The sequence below is a fragment of the Talpa occidentalis genome, unplaced genomic scaffold, assembly GCF_014898055.3.
Source record: "Talpa occidentalis isolate TD23 unplaced genomic scaffold, MPIMG_talOcc4v2.1 talOcc4.6, whole genome shotgun sequence".
Classification (NCBI taxonomy): Eukaryota; Metazoa; Chordata; class Mammalia; order Eulipotyphla; family Talpidae; genus Talpa; species Talpa occidentalis.
Window position 1 is genome coordinate 137,449,048 of NW_023604972.1, and position 16,006 is coordinate 137,465,053.

General features: G+C 51.6%; 1 protein-coding gene across 3 annotated transcripts in view; it reads right to left on the reverse strand.

The window, feature by feature from the left end:
• The window catches only part of ADCY2 (adenylate cyclase 2), a 221,474-nt gene that overhangs the window by 41,821 nt on the left and 163,647 nt on the right, over positions 1-16,006 (reverse strand). For all 3 annotated transcript variants that reach the window (XM_037529616.1, XM_037529615.1, XM_037529617.2), the window contains exons 7-13: positions 14,043-14,170; positions 11,247-11,405; positions 10,399-10,531; positions 8,819-8,995; positions 6,610-6,653; positions 3,291-3,371; positions 184-253 (exon numbers count right to left, since the gene is read on the reverse strand). In XM_037529616.1, the coding sequence (XP_037385513.1) occupies positions 184-253; positions 3,291-3,371; positions 6,610-6,653; positions 8,819-8,995; positions 10,399-10,531; positions 11,247-11,405; positions 14,043-14,170 (792 nt within the window). The remainder of the gene's footprint in view (positions 1-183; positions 254-3,290; positions 3,372-6,609; positions 6,654-8,818; positions 8,996-10,398; positions 10,532-11,246; positions 11,406-14,042; positions 14,171-16,006) is intronic.

The following is a 16,006-nucleotide window of genomic DNA, read 5'->3' on the forward strand; positions in this document are numbered from 1 at the left end:
GCTGAGACGTGGTAACCAGAAATCAGCCAGAACAACATACGCGTGTCAGAGTCACGAGAAATTCTGGAGTTTGGCAGAGTTAGGGGGAGTTTAAAGCCACAGCAGATAATCACTATAATTTCATGAAGGAGTTTTTAAAGCTAACATTTCAGAAAAAATGATGGATTTTGAAGAATAGCTTACTTCTTTTTCTAGTATTTTATTGTAGAAAAACAAGGAGATTCTCTGGATGTCTTCGGATTTGAGCCATTGCCTGGAATAAAAAGGACAGACGTGCCATCAAGCCAGATCTCCAACCAAACATCTGGAACCGCTTCTGTGCGGTGATTTGCATGTTCGTTCTTCTTTATTGTAACGTGACAAAAAGCCCACCGCCTAGACACTAGAAATGGAATCTAGAGGTTTTTCACAGGATCTTCAAATACAAGATTTCTATTTTCACACTGCCCTTCTCGGAAAATTCTACATTGCAAATCAACCGTCATACCGAATTGCAACTCAGGTTATCTGAGAGAAATACCCGAGGAGACAGGCCATCACCCAGGATTCAAGTACATCAATAAGTATATTCCCCGACGTTTTACTAAAACCACATGGTGCCTTTCAGCTCCTAAAAAATCTGATTATAGAGGAACATCATTTTTCTTTTTTTGCCCACCACCATCCCTAATATTCCCCCTCAACCTCACATTCCCTCTCGACCTCAGAGCCCTCAGTTTTTATTAATGCCTGCTGGTTTCTGTAAGCATGTTACTTTATCAAACTGTCTACTATGTAAATGTGCAATATTTGTCTTGTCATTCTGCCTTGCTTTACTTCCCATAATTCCCGCAAATGCTCTCCAACTTGCAGAAAATGCCTGGAATTCATCTTTCCATGTGGCTGGAGAATATTCCATAGAGTGGACGGGACCAGCTCCCCTGGGCCCAGACCTCTGTCCGTGGCACTAGGGGCTTCTGTGTCCTGTTGCTGTAAATGCTGCTGCAGTGAACACTGTGGGGCATGTAGTTTTGTGGGTTGATGGGTTCATGTTCTCTGGATAGATGCCCAAGAAGGGGAATCCTGGGCCATGCCCTATTTCTCTTTTCAGTTTTTTTTAGGTGAATCCAGATTGCTTTCCACAGTGGCCGCCCCGGTTGACATTCCCACCACTCATTGCTGCTAGTTTAGAGCAATCAATACACGCTAATTCTCAGAACCCTTCCGGGCTGCTGCACCCCCACTCCACTTCAGGCTGAGTCCACGCAGCTGCTGGGAATCCACCTGCAACCGTGGGGGGCTTGGCGGGTGGCCTGTGTCTGACCAGGCTCAGCACAGAGGAGCAGGCCCCAGGCCTCGCTGCCCATGGTCTTGAGGCGGGAGACTCATCTCTCCCTCTTGGTTTCCCCCAAGAGCGAGCTGGAGTCACCAAGGTCCATGTCCCTCCATGCCCCTCGGCCCTGTCCTTGCCTGTGGCCGTGGGGGCACCAGGGAGGCCATTCCGTCCCCTCACTTAGACCCTCGGGCTCTGAGGGGACAGTGGTTTGTGTCCCTGTATCTGACACAGAGGACGGGCCCGTTATTCAGCCCTTAACAAGTGCTCTCTGAGAGAGTAAAGGGATGAAGACGGAGAATCTGCGTCTGAACCACTGTTTTCTGTCAATGTGGAAAACAGCTGAAGTGAACAACCAGGGGAGTCGCCGTCCACAGGAGGCAAAGAGGATCAGCAGAACCTCATGTCGAGGAACGGGAGGAGTTAATGAGCAAGGCCCACAGGAGGGGATTATGGCTAATTAAAAACACATGCAGGACCGCTTCCATTTTTAAAAGTTCCTCTTAGATTTTTGAGCAAGGCATGGCATTTTCCCCTATTTGATTTCTGAAATGTGTTGAGCAAATTACTATACAAGCAGTTACTGATGTCACAGTAACCATGACGTCAGAATAAAGCCACATTTAGTATCTAATACTAAATGATCCGTATGAACACAAGCAGACCCCTCAAAAGCAGCCTCATACTTTCCAGACTCCTGACAGGATAGTTTTAAATGGTGCACACAACAATATGTGGAATAGAGAGAAACAAAACAAAGAACAGACAAAACTGAACCAAAACAAACCCTAGACATCTGAGTGCAGAATGGTGGGTCCAGGCACTGTGGGTGAGCCCTGAGCTCAAGGCTGTGTCTCCTGGGAACAGACCGGGGGCCGCAGGCAGGCGCCCACGCAGTGTGCCAACACAACTGCCTTGCCAGCGAGTTCAAGCAAGGTCCTTGAATGTGAACCTGCGCTTTCTCGCCCTATCCCCACACGTGCGTATGGGATGACTTCACAAGTCCTGTGCATATTCTGAAATGCATCCTTGCCACGAACAACCTAGAAGACGCAAAGGTTTTGCAAAACTGTGTAACTTAGTTTGGAGACAGAGATTTCTAGGGGAAAATCATTTACACTTTTCACCAGTCAGCTTTCATGATCAGAATGCAGTGGTCAGGTCTGCATGAAGATGGAAACGTTTCCAAGAAGTCATTTATTTGGGCTACTGATGTTTTCACCACCATTTCATTCAGCAGACTCTTACCCAGTGTCCATGGGCAGCCAGGAGTCTGCGCTGCCCTCCTTGGGTCAGCCACGACACGGGTGCCCGGGGGACAGTCAAGGACCGTTGCACACAGCCCTCCTGTCCAGGTCCCCAAAGCCACCCCCTTCTTAATTTGTTTTTCCTGCATTCCTTGGACCACGTACAACAGCAACAGCAATTCCAGACTACAGCGATACTCACTGCAGCCACAGACTTCACAGGCTCCAGGCTGATATTTTGTCCCCCACCCCTCTCTGGTCTTTCTATTTCCTCCATGAATTCAAATTCTAGTGCCCAAGACAACCTCTTCTCCACGGAACACACCGACCTCCGTGACGGCTGGTATTTGGAGGGAATACATGTCATGTGCCTGTATAGAGTCTAAGTACAGCCTAAAGGTGATTCTGTGTGGAATTCTCAATGGTCCTTAAAGATGACCACATACCGAGGACACTTTGCCATCACTTTTCTCTCTGCACGTAGCCCAGGTTGTGGCGCTGTCATTCACTTGGAGAGCATTTATTAGGCAAAAATTAATTTTTTTAAAAGATGAAATACTATTAACAAAAGCTATTACCAAGATCTTGAGGAGGAATGAGTGAACTGTCTTTAAAAACTGGGCTTTGTCATGAGAAGTATTACAGAGTTGTGGCAAAATTCTTTTGGAAAATCCGCTGTTTTCAGCAGAAGGGTTATGAAAAAAGAGAAATGATGACTGCAGAATACTTACTTTTGAGCATTAATTCCATCGATGGCTTGAATCATCCTTTCATTCAATTCTTCTTCAAACCGTTTCTTCTGTGACTTGGTTCTATGTGAAAAGGGAAAGATTAAAGGTACAAACATTATTACTAAATTAAATATTAAGTCCATCTTTCTACAATGCCTCAACCTTTGTTTAATTTTATTAGTTGAGCGAAAAAAGCAATCAGTTGTCTGTGGAGTCTTTTCTCTATGGGTGAATCAACTCGAGTTTCTGGTGCAATAAGTTGTGCCATCCACTTAGAGTGAAATTATACCAGGCAGTAAAAAGCAGCAGTGAAAGACATACACTTGGCGTTTGAGATCAGGAAATTTCTCTCCTAAGAGATGCATTAGCCCTTGACTTGTTGTCTTTATAAACTTTATTTTATGACAGAACACACTGGCTTTGGAAATTCCCCTGCAAAAAATTTGGTTTGGTTGACAAAATAGTTCTCTTTGTTCATGTTTGACTTGGTCAGCTTTCAAGAATTTGCAGGACTTCGGTCTTTTTGCAGGCACATCAAAGCTTAATTGTGTGTATTTAAATGTTCCTCAGTGACTCACAGGGACTCCTACGTTTTTGCAGACCGCCCGCTGGCCTGAGACTCAAATAGTCTTTGGTCTTTGGTCGTTAATATAAGATGCCTTGTAAGTAAATTATGTCAAAATAATAATGAATTTCCCAAGGCTGTTTTGGCACTCCTCACGAGAATGATGTCAAGGGCAAAAACCAAAGTAAAATTTGTTTTTAAAAGTTAAACATCTATCGGCCGAGGGCCCTCACCACTGTGGCCGGAGCCGGCCTGGCCCTGGGCCGGGGTGGACACGCCGACCCGGCCAGCGTGGAGGGCATGTGGCTTCTTTGCTTTCAGTTGGGTGAATTTCTAATTGGATACTTGCTATCATGGAATAAAAATACCACTTTTCTGAGTTCAGAATTGCCTCCGGATAGCGATAAGATAAGAGCATTAACTACACGATGGCACCTTTATCTATAATTAAATCTCAGGATCATCATTAATGAGCACAACTGGCCTGCCGGTGGTTCTTCATGCCTGTCTGTGGACATGGCCCTTCCGGTCCCGCCTTCTGCACATGGGCCAGGACCAGCCTCGTTCAGAAACAGAACGGTAGTGGGTGATTTCCCAGCAGATACCAAGCCAACTGCATGGGGAGATTTTAGCGTGACAAATTCCAAGCTAATTTGGAAAGCAAAGTAATTTTTATCCTTCTTTTAGGAAAAGCAGGAGCCCCAGCGGTCTCTAGTGTGGTGCATTCTGCCTCCTTCTCTCTTGCCCATCCCCATGTCTGGCCTGGAGCTTGTCGGCTTCACTCTGGCAGCTCTTTGCTGCAGTCTAGGAAGGAACAGTGTGGGCATTTAACTTGCAGGAAAATGCAATCCTTCGATTTTACATCCAGGCCCAACAACGCTGTGTCTCTGAATCTCTGAGAGTGAGCTCAGGTTGTCCTGCCTGACTGGGCTCACACAGCAAGTGGGCACGAGAAGGCGCTAACACGTGAGCGCCATTATGCACCCACTGTATACTCGGGTTAACCCCATGCCAGGATCTTAACAAAGAGACAGTTTTCCTGTCTCTAGCCTTGTGGCTTCTGCCGTGGACATGACAGGACACTCTTGGGCTGGACTCTGTCACCTGGGCCAGCCCCAGACTCCCCTTCATGGTCCTGTCCTTGTCCCTGTCTGAGCCCCACCCTTGGTGGCCCTGTGTCTCTCTACTCCAACACCTCTTTCCAAATTATCTCCTTTCTCTTGTGCTCCTTCTCCAACCTGTCCACTGTGTACCCAGCTGGGTTGTGGAAGGAGGCCGGAAGCAGGCGGCGTTCATCCAGGCAAGTCTCCGAGATCGTAGCCTGAGGCTCCCGGGCTCTAAGACACAGGCTGAGGTAGAGGGAAGCTCAGGGAGGCAGACTTGAAGTTCTCGCCAAAGAGCCATGGAGGGAAATGAGGTCTGTACAGAAGAGGCTCTGGGGCAGAGGCCCTGGGCCTGACAGGGTCCTGCGGAGGGGTAGGCAGGGTCCTGGGGGGGAAGGCAGGGTCCTGGGGGGGAAGGCAGAGCAGGCAGAGGCCCCAGGACCTGCAGGAGCCTGGCCTCTCCTCCACGGGCCACATGCTCTGTGCGGCCTGGGCTCGTCCCTTCTGGAGTGAGAACTCAGCAGCGCCTACCGGGGCTGACACGCTAGGGGTGGAGTGAGTCCCCACATGCCTCGTGCAGATGAAAATAATCGTTTCCATCCTGCAGACAGCGCTCACCCGGAGACACTGCCCACGCAGCCTGGCTCACCCCCACCGTCATCTCAGTAAATGGACTCTTGAAGCAAATTGCAAAGAGGGACAGAGAGGAGAGGAGACGGGGGGAGCTGGGAGCAGAGCACGAAAGGCGGAGTTGCTTCCGGGCAGCGCTGCTGGCAACTGCGAGGGCCTCCTGGCCAGGGGAGGCTCCTGCTCTCATGCCTTCCTGAGCGGCGCTGGCTCTCTCTCGTGGAACCTGCCACCGCGACCGTGACACCCCCAGGGACCCGCCTTTCCTTGTACCTCGACGGTGTCACACTCCGCATTTCAAATTCCACACCCAATACAAACCAGAGCCCGTGACGACAGCCACACAGTGGGGCCTGGAGGGGGTGCAGGGCTTGGCATGGAGCCCCCCGCCCCCATGCCCACTACTCACGTGGACACACCATTTCCTATAAGCCTGCGCCCATCTGGGAGGGTGGGGGAGGAAGGCGGGTTTAAGTTTCGGGTCTTTCATTCATTATTCTCACACCTTCCACAAGCCCCAACCCACATGGGAGTAAACCTCTGACCCAGGGCGAGAAGATCACAGAGAAGGCAAAGAGGGCTGCCCGTGACTCCCGGGGGGACGCCGCAGGGCACGGGGACATTTCTGGGGAGCTTTTATCTTTCCTGAGTAGGCTGGCCGGGCCTTTTCACTGTCGAAAGGCTGAATTTATCTCCGGGATTCAAGACAAAAATGTCATTTTAAGCAACATACTCATTTTAAGAACATTCATTTTTTCTAGTACATTTTAAGAACGGTCATTTTAAGGAAAGAATGCGTGTTCTCAAGCGTTCCCCCGGCGGGCGCTCCCTCCCCCTCAGCGCTAATAACATGCACACGGACGCTCCTATTTTTAGAAGCTGAAAGCAATTTAATAGAGTTTTTCACGAGTAGCTGCTCTTTTAGACCCAGCCTTCAAAATGACTATAATTGATGATAATTACTTCCAGAAATAAATAAAAGGCAATAAACCTCCAAACAACAGACAGGGAACATGTACTGTACCTCAAAGTGCGATTCTGGAAATTGTGCTGACCCATCGGGACATCCTGTCAAAAAAGGAAAGGTCGTGAGCTTCCCGAGCACACTCTGAGAGCCATGTTTCAGCCTGACGAGGTGGGCAACGTATTTCTTCTTTGATCACTGAAAGGATCATTTAGTGACAAATAAAACCTACTTGGAGAAAAAGAATTTAATTGAAAATGCGGAACAAGATAAGAAACAGCTTAGAGACAGAGTGTCGGTGGGCTCTGTGAACGCTGGTGCTGCCTTATCCGGATCCTTCTGGGATTGAAGCGCTCACACCCGCTGTTCACAGGCCTGACTGCCAACAGGGGCTGCAGAGAATGCCTTCAGGGGCAGCGCACACGGCTGGCGGCCACGTGCAGGTGCAGAGAGCATGCCCTACCTCGGAGATGCCCGCGGGGAAGACACTCGGTCCTGATCTCTGCGCCGGGCTGTTAACAAATGGCAGCGCCAGAAAAAAGCTGTGCCTGGGAGCCACAGCCGAATACACTGAGCGAGGAAGGAAGAGAGAATCCCGCACTGCGCCTTGGGTGGACGAGGGATCCTGCTACGTGGGCTAAGCCAGGTGATGACAAACGCCTCGCAACGTCACTCAGATGCGGCGTGTAAGGAAACCAAGCGAATCAACACACAAAACAGTTCTGAGCAAAAATAAACTCTTAGCGTGTAAGAACAAAAGAGTGGCTCCCAGTGAGTGGGGGGCGGCAACTGTAGGGTGAGGGATGGAAACCAGATTTGGGGACCAGTGGGACGCAGCTTATGCAGATGCTGCTGGGTGAGGCTGCACGGCTGGACCCTGGGGAACATGTCAGCCAATGTAACTTCATGAGAAAAAAGAACTGGTGGGGCCTCCCTGGTGACGCAAGGGGTTAAGCACCGCACTATGAAGCTGTCCGCAGCCTCTGCAGCACGAGTTCGATCCCCGGCTGCCCAGGGAGCTACCCACACGGCGCAGCAGACCTCGCCTGTCTCCCCGCTGCTCCCCTCAGCAGTGGATTTCAGTGGATCCACCTGTTCTGTTCCCCGCTCTGTCTCTGGTGAGTCCTCTCACCCCCTGCATCTCTGGCCTGCACCCCAGCTCATGTGTGCATGAATAAATAAATCTTAAAAAAAAAAAAAAAAGAACTGGACCGTGGTTAAATGACTCACTGATCACGCATGAAAGCAGGCTGCTCCCCAACTTAGGGCCCACTGAGGACTCCCCACTACACCCAGCAGGAACGGTGGCCTTGGGGCTCTCATCCCAGATGGTGTCTGTTTGCTCCTGCAGTCCATGTCACCAGCCTCATCTCTGCCCTCAAAGACACTACGTTCATCTCTGTCCAGGGCCGCTGAAGTGGCCCCTCTGCGGTCCTCTTGCTCCTTCTCAATCAGCCGCCCGCCCAGAGCAGCCCGGCCTCTACTGTTCCCCGTGTGCGCAGCCCAGCCAGCGTGACCAGCTAGTCTACTTGCTCCCTCTGCCGTCTCCCCCCAACCCCATGGGGACGCTCCTCTGGGCCTGGCCGGTGGCCTGGTCAGCCCTGGACTCCCGTCAGGTCACGATGCTGGGTTTCGGGGGTGTCACTGTATCCTGTTGGGGGAGGGCCAGGGGCAGGACAAGCTCACATTTACCTGACAACAGTCACGGATGAAAAGTGCGTCCTATTCCCTTTCTTAAATTTGTTACCTCAGCCGCCTCCCTGACACCATTCATGCCGCTGGACAGGAAGCCCCCTCCGAGGTCACCGCGGGGATAGTCTAAGCTGAGTGCAGTTTCTTCCCCCGCGGAGAGTCTCTTTTCTGTTCCCTTCCAGCCACCTGATTCTCTGTGACTGTCGTGAGCGCCCTGGGACATTCTGGAGCCGGGGGAGGCGAGGAAGCGTCACGCAGGACACGCTCGCCCGACGCCTGTGGAGTCGCAGAGCCACGGGCATCAGCCTCTGCGCCCCCCCTAAGATCCCACTTTCACCTGAGGCCGTGAGCAAACAGGAGCCAACAGGCAGGAGACAAGCTGACTTCGGCGGCCACTGCCTCCTGGACACGCGTCTCGGGAGGCGCACGGAGACCCTCGGCCGTGTGCAGTGCCCGCCCGGGACGCGCCAGGCCTGCCGCGTCACAGACAGAAGCGCTAGGGCAGGGGACGGCTGCCCCGTCTGGGCCTGACTTTCGACCCGCGCTGAGCGCTTCGGGGGGCCTGGGGGAGACGCACCGTGGTGCTGATCTTGCCGTTCTCCGTCGTCATGCTGTCTCTGTGGTGCAGATGCGCGAAGGGCTTGGCCGCCCCCCAGGACTCCAGGTAGCGGGTCATGCGGACGGAGGCCCTCATCTTGGCCCCATCGAGGGTGTGGCGAGGTCTGAAGAGGTGCTGGGGGCTCCGCCGCTCCCCCTGGGGGTGAGAAGCAAAGTGTCTCACCTGGCAGGGAAGGCGCACACCCGGCCCTTCCCGGGTTGCCCTTGAGGCTGGCTCTGCCCGGCCCCGCCCAGGCCGGGCTCTGCCCCCCTCCCGGGCACCTCTGGTCAGGGCTCCACCCTGCTGTGGATGAGCGAGATTTTCCTGGTAACAAAGCTGACCTGTAATGGAAACTTCGGGAAAAATAACAGCGGGTTTATAAGTAAATTCTTAAATGGAATATGCTGACCTGCTCTAACGTTTTCCTACGCGTGTTTTCCTGACGGGCCGGCGGTGGGACGTGGGCTGTTTCCTGACGGGCTCCCACACCCGGGTCTGGGCACTCCTCGCCTGGACATGACGTCCTTTGTGTACTTCTGTTGCCTTCCCCGTGGCTCTGCCCCAGCCTCCCCACAGCCCTTCCTGCTCGTCACACATCGACCTCCAGACCGACAGCCGAGTGAACTGGAGGTTTGTCTCCAGGGTGACACCGGGTTTCAGAGAAGCTACGAGCAAAGCCCGCAACCTTGAATTTGTTGACTTTATGACACTGGTCTTGGCCCTTCAGGGACTTTATGCTGCTGTTTACACCTCGTGACAGCTGTGTGCTGGGGAGTTACACAATCCGTCGGGGCTGTGGGTTCTTCAGCTATCGGGGGGCCCGTTCCCACGCGACTGGAGTTGGAGGGGGTAAAAGAAATCAGAGCTGGAGGCCCCTGGCCCCTGCCTGTCTCGTGGTGTGAACACAGCAGGACAGGGGCGCCGCGTGCACATGGGTAGATGCTGGATCCCGGGGACTCAACTTCCGGATCCTGGGGAGTGAGACTTTCTGACCGTGGGGAGTTAGACTTCCAGATTGGGGGGCATTAGAATTCCGGACGGTGGGGCTTAGCCGTCCGGATCTTGGGGAGACAAACACGCGTGCATATACGTGTCTTCACATGAACACACGCAGAGTAGTTAATGGTTCATCTTTACAAGGTATTTTCTTTTCCTTTTTTTTATATGTTCAACCTATTTCATCTCATTAGAGCCTTACGTCTGAAGAGCTAAGGGAACCTTTTCCCAATTGAGTGTCCCAGCAGCCTGTTGGCCGCTCGGAGACGCTGAGAAGCATCGTGGACTCCGCGATCGACTAAGGCACGGCCGCCTCCTACAGACAACACCCCCGTCCCTGAGCCAATCACCGCAACTGTTCCTTGAGCAAATATCTGACTGCATTATTACGAAACACAGCTCAGCTGCTATACGCGATTAAAGTAATTTTAGAGGCAAAGACCAGCAAAAGAACCAGATTCTTGACACACCCCCCCGCCCCGGCAGTGGTGGTGATTTGCGCCCCCCACCCCCCCTTCAAGCACACGAGTCAGAGCTCACCAGAGACCCTTCGCAAAACTGACCTTGGGGTTGATCACAAAGTAGGTTTTCACGAGGTGCTGCTTTAAATACGGGTCCCTGATGTCTCCGTCTCCCTCCTCCACTTTATAAGCCCCGTTCAGGTGCTCCAGGGTGACCGAGGAAATGTGGACGCGCCTGCAGTCCCGGTGAAGCCACAGTCAAGACACGCGAGGAGAAACGCAAACAAGACTTGCTATCATTTGTGAGTTCAGAAAGCAGCACTTCTCCCCAGGGGAAGGAAATGTTCTCGGGAAAATGGGCTGGAATTAGGGCCGCAGCCTGTGAACCGCACTTTGGGAAGATGCTCCAGGCTCAGGGGCTGCTCATACTTGGCATTTCTCCATATTCACAGCAACCTGCGTGGCCCGTAGGGTGAATGACAGCAAGGAAAGCTTGACCAGATTGAATTTTTGTGCATCAGCTTATTTTTTTTTTCAAATGCATGGGAACGACAGTTTGCCTGATGGCGTAAATATGGATTCTCTCAGTGCTGGCTCTCCAGCGCCTCCAAATTAGAACACTTGCATTTAGATGAAGACTGCCTGGTCTAATAGGCTTCTCTGACTGCTCTCTGCTTAACCATGCTGGTCTCAGAGTCACTGGTCAGAGAGAAATGTTACCTCTGCACTAAGTGTCAGACTCAGGTCTCTATCCAGAATTCTGCAAATAAATAACAATCTACCCCTGAGGGTCTGGACTTCATGGTCTGGACCGCGGCCAGCAGGCGGTGGGCTTGGGACGGGAGCATTCACCTTTATGTGATTCAGGTAAGAGACCATCCGCACCAGCAGCCTGATGGGCTGCAGGCCAAGGGTCACCACCCACCAGGTACGGAGACCCCAGCGCTCACCCGGGCACCCCTCCGGCTTCCATGTGGTTGGCCAAGGTGACGTCGTGGGACCACACGTCGTACTGCCACTTCTGCAGACCGATCACGCCGCAGAGGACGTTCCCAGAGTGCACCCCGACCCGCATGTTGATGTCCACGCCCGTGGCGTCCCGCACTTTCCTAAAGAGAAGGCAAGCGGCTTCACCCCCAGCCATGCCCGTGATCCTGGCCTCCTGGCTAACGTTCCAGGCACTTCGTGTCCTGCATTCCTTCGACCGGAGAGAATCGCACCTACTTCTGGGGCAGAGGGTGGCTGGTTTGAGCCAAGAGGAAGGGCTTTTCTCTCGTTACCTCCAGGCCAGCCCGAAGCTGCCCAGGTCTGGTGGGGAGGCCTGGGAAGAGGCGGCCTGGACGGGAGCTTCTGTCTGTTCAGTTAGTGGGACCCGGCAGGTCCCCATGACGGGCGGGCGCCTACGTCCACTCCCGTGCCACGCTCACACGACCTGGCCTCGCCGTGTCAGGAAGGGCCGTGGAGGCCGCGCTCAGCAGTGCGACTCCCCAGCGGGCACTTTCTGCCGACACGAGAACAATACAGCTTATTTGTGAGCTTAATTATGACTTTAGCCTGAATCGAGATTAAAAAAAATAACTGTGTGAGATGAAAGCTTTTCAATTAGGCACACTCTTTAGCGAAAAGAGAAAAGAAATGCGATTTAAAAAGCTTTAATAATGCATAAGCTCTCATTAAAAAACATTAAACAATTTAAAAAGTACTTAGGGTCCTGTCGACCCCCCAGTCACAGAGACAGCGCAGCCGAGGAAGAGGCCGGCGGTGGCCACCGCGTACTGATTTCTGCCAGGTGAGTCCATCGGCCTGTTCAAATGTCCCGTGAAAGAGTCGACGGGGAGGGGGTCCTCGTGACGCGGAGTGAGTCACCCCCAGAGGATGCGTGGGGTGAGTAGGACCCTCCTCGGGACACGGCACAGGGGCAGGGCCGCGGGTGTGGGGACACCACCTGAGATGTCTCCAGTGACACCGGCCCGGGCGTCACGCGCCGAGGGCGCCATCCCTGTTGCAGAGCCGCGGTAATTAAAAGAAGCAATTCACGTGCAAAAATAAATGGCCTCCTGGACAAACAGCACAGGAAGCTCTTGCTCTCTGCCCCTCCCTTCCCGCCTCTACCCCTGCCCCTTCCTTTTCAGGGTATTCACAAAGACAAGCTCCTCCGTGGCCCCTGGGAGCCATCCAGACCCTGGTGGACCAGGCCGTGCCGCGAAGGGCCCCGTCTCTGCGCTCAGCCCTCTGGCAGCCCTGGGCCCTGGCAGCACTGGCACTCACGCCGCCCCGCGGGGCCTGTGCGCTGAGGGGTCCTCTCCTTTCTCACCGCCCGCCCGGCCCCCTAGCTCACAGGGCGCCCATGACCAGCCCCCGTGGCTCAGGCAGGACCTCATCCAGGAAGGCCTTCGCGCTCCCTCTTCCCGGGGGCGCATGGCTGCAGGGCTGGGGCACAGCTGAGAAAGCCTATTCATTCCCCTGATTGGACCCACTCACATAGCGTTGGGAGTAGGTCACTACTTTTGAACTAAAGTGAAGAAAAATATTTTTTAGGTATCAGAGAAGACAAAGGACTTTCTCGTGGGCACAGCAGGAGGGACAGGGCTGTTTCCCAAGCATTGCCCACGGGAGCACAGGTGGCACTGCTCACCCCGCCCGTCCATCCTTGCTCCCGTTTCATACTTCCTTTGCCTCCCGCTCCTGAGGTGCCCGGGGCCTGTGGCAACAGCTCCTCTAAGGGGATCCGGACCTCTCCAGTCTCCCACACCCAGATGAGGCTGCGGGGCGGGAGGGCCAGGGGTGTGGAATTTTTCCTGCATTGCACCGGGACCACCCAATTAACCTCCTACTCACTTCTCACGACCCACATAAATAGTGGACACACACGGTGACAGCTAGATTTGTTGCTTTCTCACTTAAAGCCCCATTTACTCCAACCTAACACAAGGAATCGGAACATCGAGCACATCACTCCTATCCTGTGTACACCAAAACTATGTGGGGGGTAGGGTGACATCACGTTACCAAAATAGACAATCCAAAAATCCAGTAAACTTGGAATATATTTGTTCAACCGTGCAGCCCACAAACAAGAGCTTCTATCATGGTAAGAATGTTCTGGCTTCTCCGAAGAGCATTTCCTAAAGGATGCACCGTTATGGGGCTGGGAAGGAAAATGAACTTTGAACCTTCTATTTTTACCCTATACTTGCTGACTGTAACGATGACACCATTCTACATAAGCAAATCTCCGCTAGAATTACAATGAAAAATATTGCAGTTACCAAGCAGAAAATGTTATGGGTGAAAGCTGCAACTGAGCTTACGGAGTTGAGCATTTTTGACAAGTGGAAGTAATTTGGCGCTGCATTTTTATAGGACTTGCACTCTGGTGCTAAAACCTACTTTCTTACAACTTGAGTGCAAACCACTTTATTTGTCAGAACTCAAGAGAGATGTTCAAAGTGCACACTTTGTCCTTAAGAAGGAAGAAGGTGATTTACATGAAAAATACCATCTTTGAAACGAGCATGACTTCCCTCTCTAGGGTTCCTGACTCAGTTTGCTGTAACCGAAGGCTGACAATACACAGATCTGCCTCTGGGCTGAGCTCACATGGTCAATGAATGGTCTGCATCGACAGTTAAATGCACAAGCAGGTAGTGACAGCCAATGGAAAAAAAATAGGAAGAGTTGTCAGTGCCAGTTACAACGAAAAGCGACTCAACAGTCCCAAGACTGTCCCCGAGGCCTCCACTCACTTTATGGCTTCGCACATGTCCAGTCCCATCTTCACACAGTTCTTGGCGTGGTTGGGAAGAGACACCGGGAGTCCGGACACACAGTAGTAGCAGTCGCCTAAAATCTTTATTCTCATGCATTCATTCTCCTGGAAGAAGAAATCACAGCATGTCAGTCGCATGAAGCACTTGCATAATGATCGAGACCCGCTGAGCATCATCATTTTACTGACCCTGTCTCAGTGAGTAGGGGCTGTGGAGCGAGACATGAAACCAGCGGCGTTTTCCTTCACTGCGCCACAAGAGAGAGCTGTTCTCACCCACATGTCTATTTGCCAAAGCAGAAGGAATAAGGGAAAGGGAAAGAGAGGAAGAGCAGAGAGAAGGTTCTGGAATGATTTACACTTAACTCTAGCAGAGGAGTATAGAGACAGAAGGACTCTCAAATCCCCACACATGAGATGAGATGTGACGCTCAGAGCAGACTCTTCCGGGGCAGAAAGCGATGACCACAACCAGTTTGGAATCTCCCGTCACTCCCCACTGTGTTCACGCTTTTCACATACTCTACAGAGGGCGCAGACTCGTACCTGCAGACTCGCAGCACCGAGAAGCATCTCCACACTCTAATAAGCCACCATCCGACACAGCCAAGTAATTTACAGCTTAATTCCCATCTTAGGTGACAGCGTTTTAATAGAGACTCATTCTTTTTCTTAGCTGGGTTATATTTATATTGCAATATTGAGATTAACTGCATCCATCTGCATCAATCCTACAACCCTTTTTAACCTTTTTAGTCAGCTTTAGACTCTTCATTAAAATAAAAAGCAAATGCAATGATGTGTCTGACATAGATATTTTTTCTGACACTAACATAAGCTTAGGAATGAATTGAGCAAATTTGAAATAATAAAAGAGCATATCATCTTATTCTTCAGAATGTGTTAGCTTGACTGAATATTTTGCATTTTTTTTCCTCATCTGTGAAGAGAGGGCACAAGTTAGGACACACTTTCATGCTGGCCTATGGCCAGCAGGCCATGTCCTGGCCATTCCTGATGACACTGATGACACCGAAAGAATAAAAAGGAAATAACATAAATAAATAAAAAGGAAAAAAAATAAATAAAAAGGAAAAAACAAGTGACTACTTATTGATAAGGTTTCCCTCTTAGTTCTCTAAGTCTGCGCACCGGTAGGGAGGTCAGGTGGAGGAGATGTGTCCATCCACACCACAGAATACAGCTCAGCCATAAGGAAAGACAAAATGTTGCCACTGACAGCAAATGGAGTCTGACGGACTGATGCAGAGCAAAGCAAACCAGGATGACAGAGACAAATACAGGACATTTACATGGCGGAGGATTCCACAAAGCAAACCATTTATAAAAACTAGTGGAGCAATAAAGTGAGGTTCCTGAGGTTAAGTGGGATGCGGGAAGGCACAAAAGGTCAAAGGGGTGTGAGAGATGGTGGTGGGGAAAAATATAAATCCACGATTTATAACAATCAGTAAGTCAAGGGAAAGAAAACACAGTCATCCTGTGAGAGGGAGCTGAGCGTAAGAGAGGATGCACATAAGAGGGTCTAATAGATAATACATGTACAGCTCTTAGCATGTTGATTGCACCTCAATAAGGTAGTCGTAAAAATGCAAACAATGAACAGGCAGTGTTTAGTGTCCCTCAGCTTAACGTTGTGCCACACAGGGCTGCTCGCTCACGACGCTGCCAGCTCCATGCTACTGACCGTGAGCCATGCAGCGGATGGCACCTGGATCTTCCTCTGTCACAGTGAGCAGGAACTCACACTGGGTGCCTCTGTCCTGGGGAATGTATTAAGTGCTCCCCAAATTCATATGTTGAAGTCTTAATTAACCCCTACCTGAAAGCGTGCGACCTTACGTGGAAGCAGGGGTGGTGCAGGTGTAATCAGTTATGATGAGGTCCTATCGGGTGGCCCCTTGTCAATGTGACTGATAT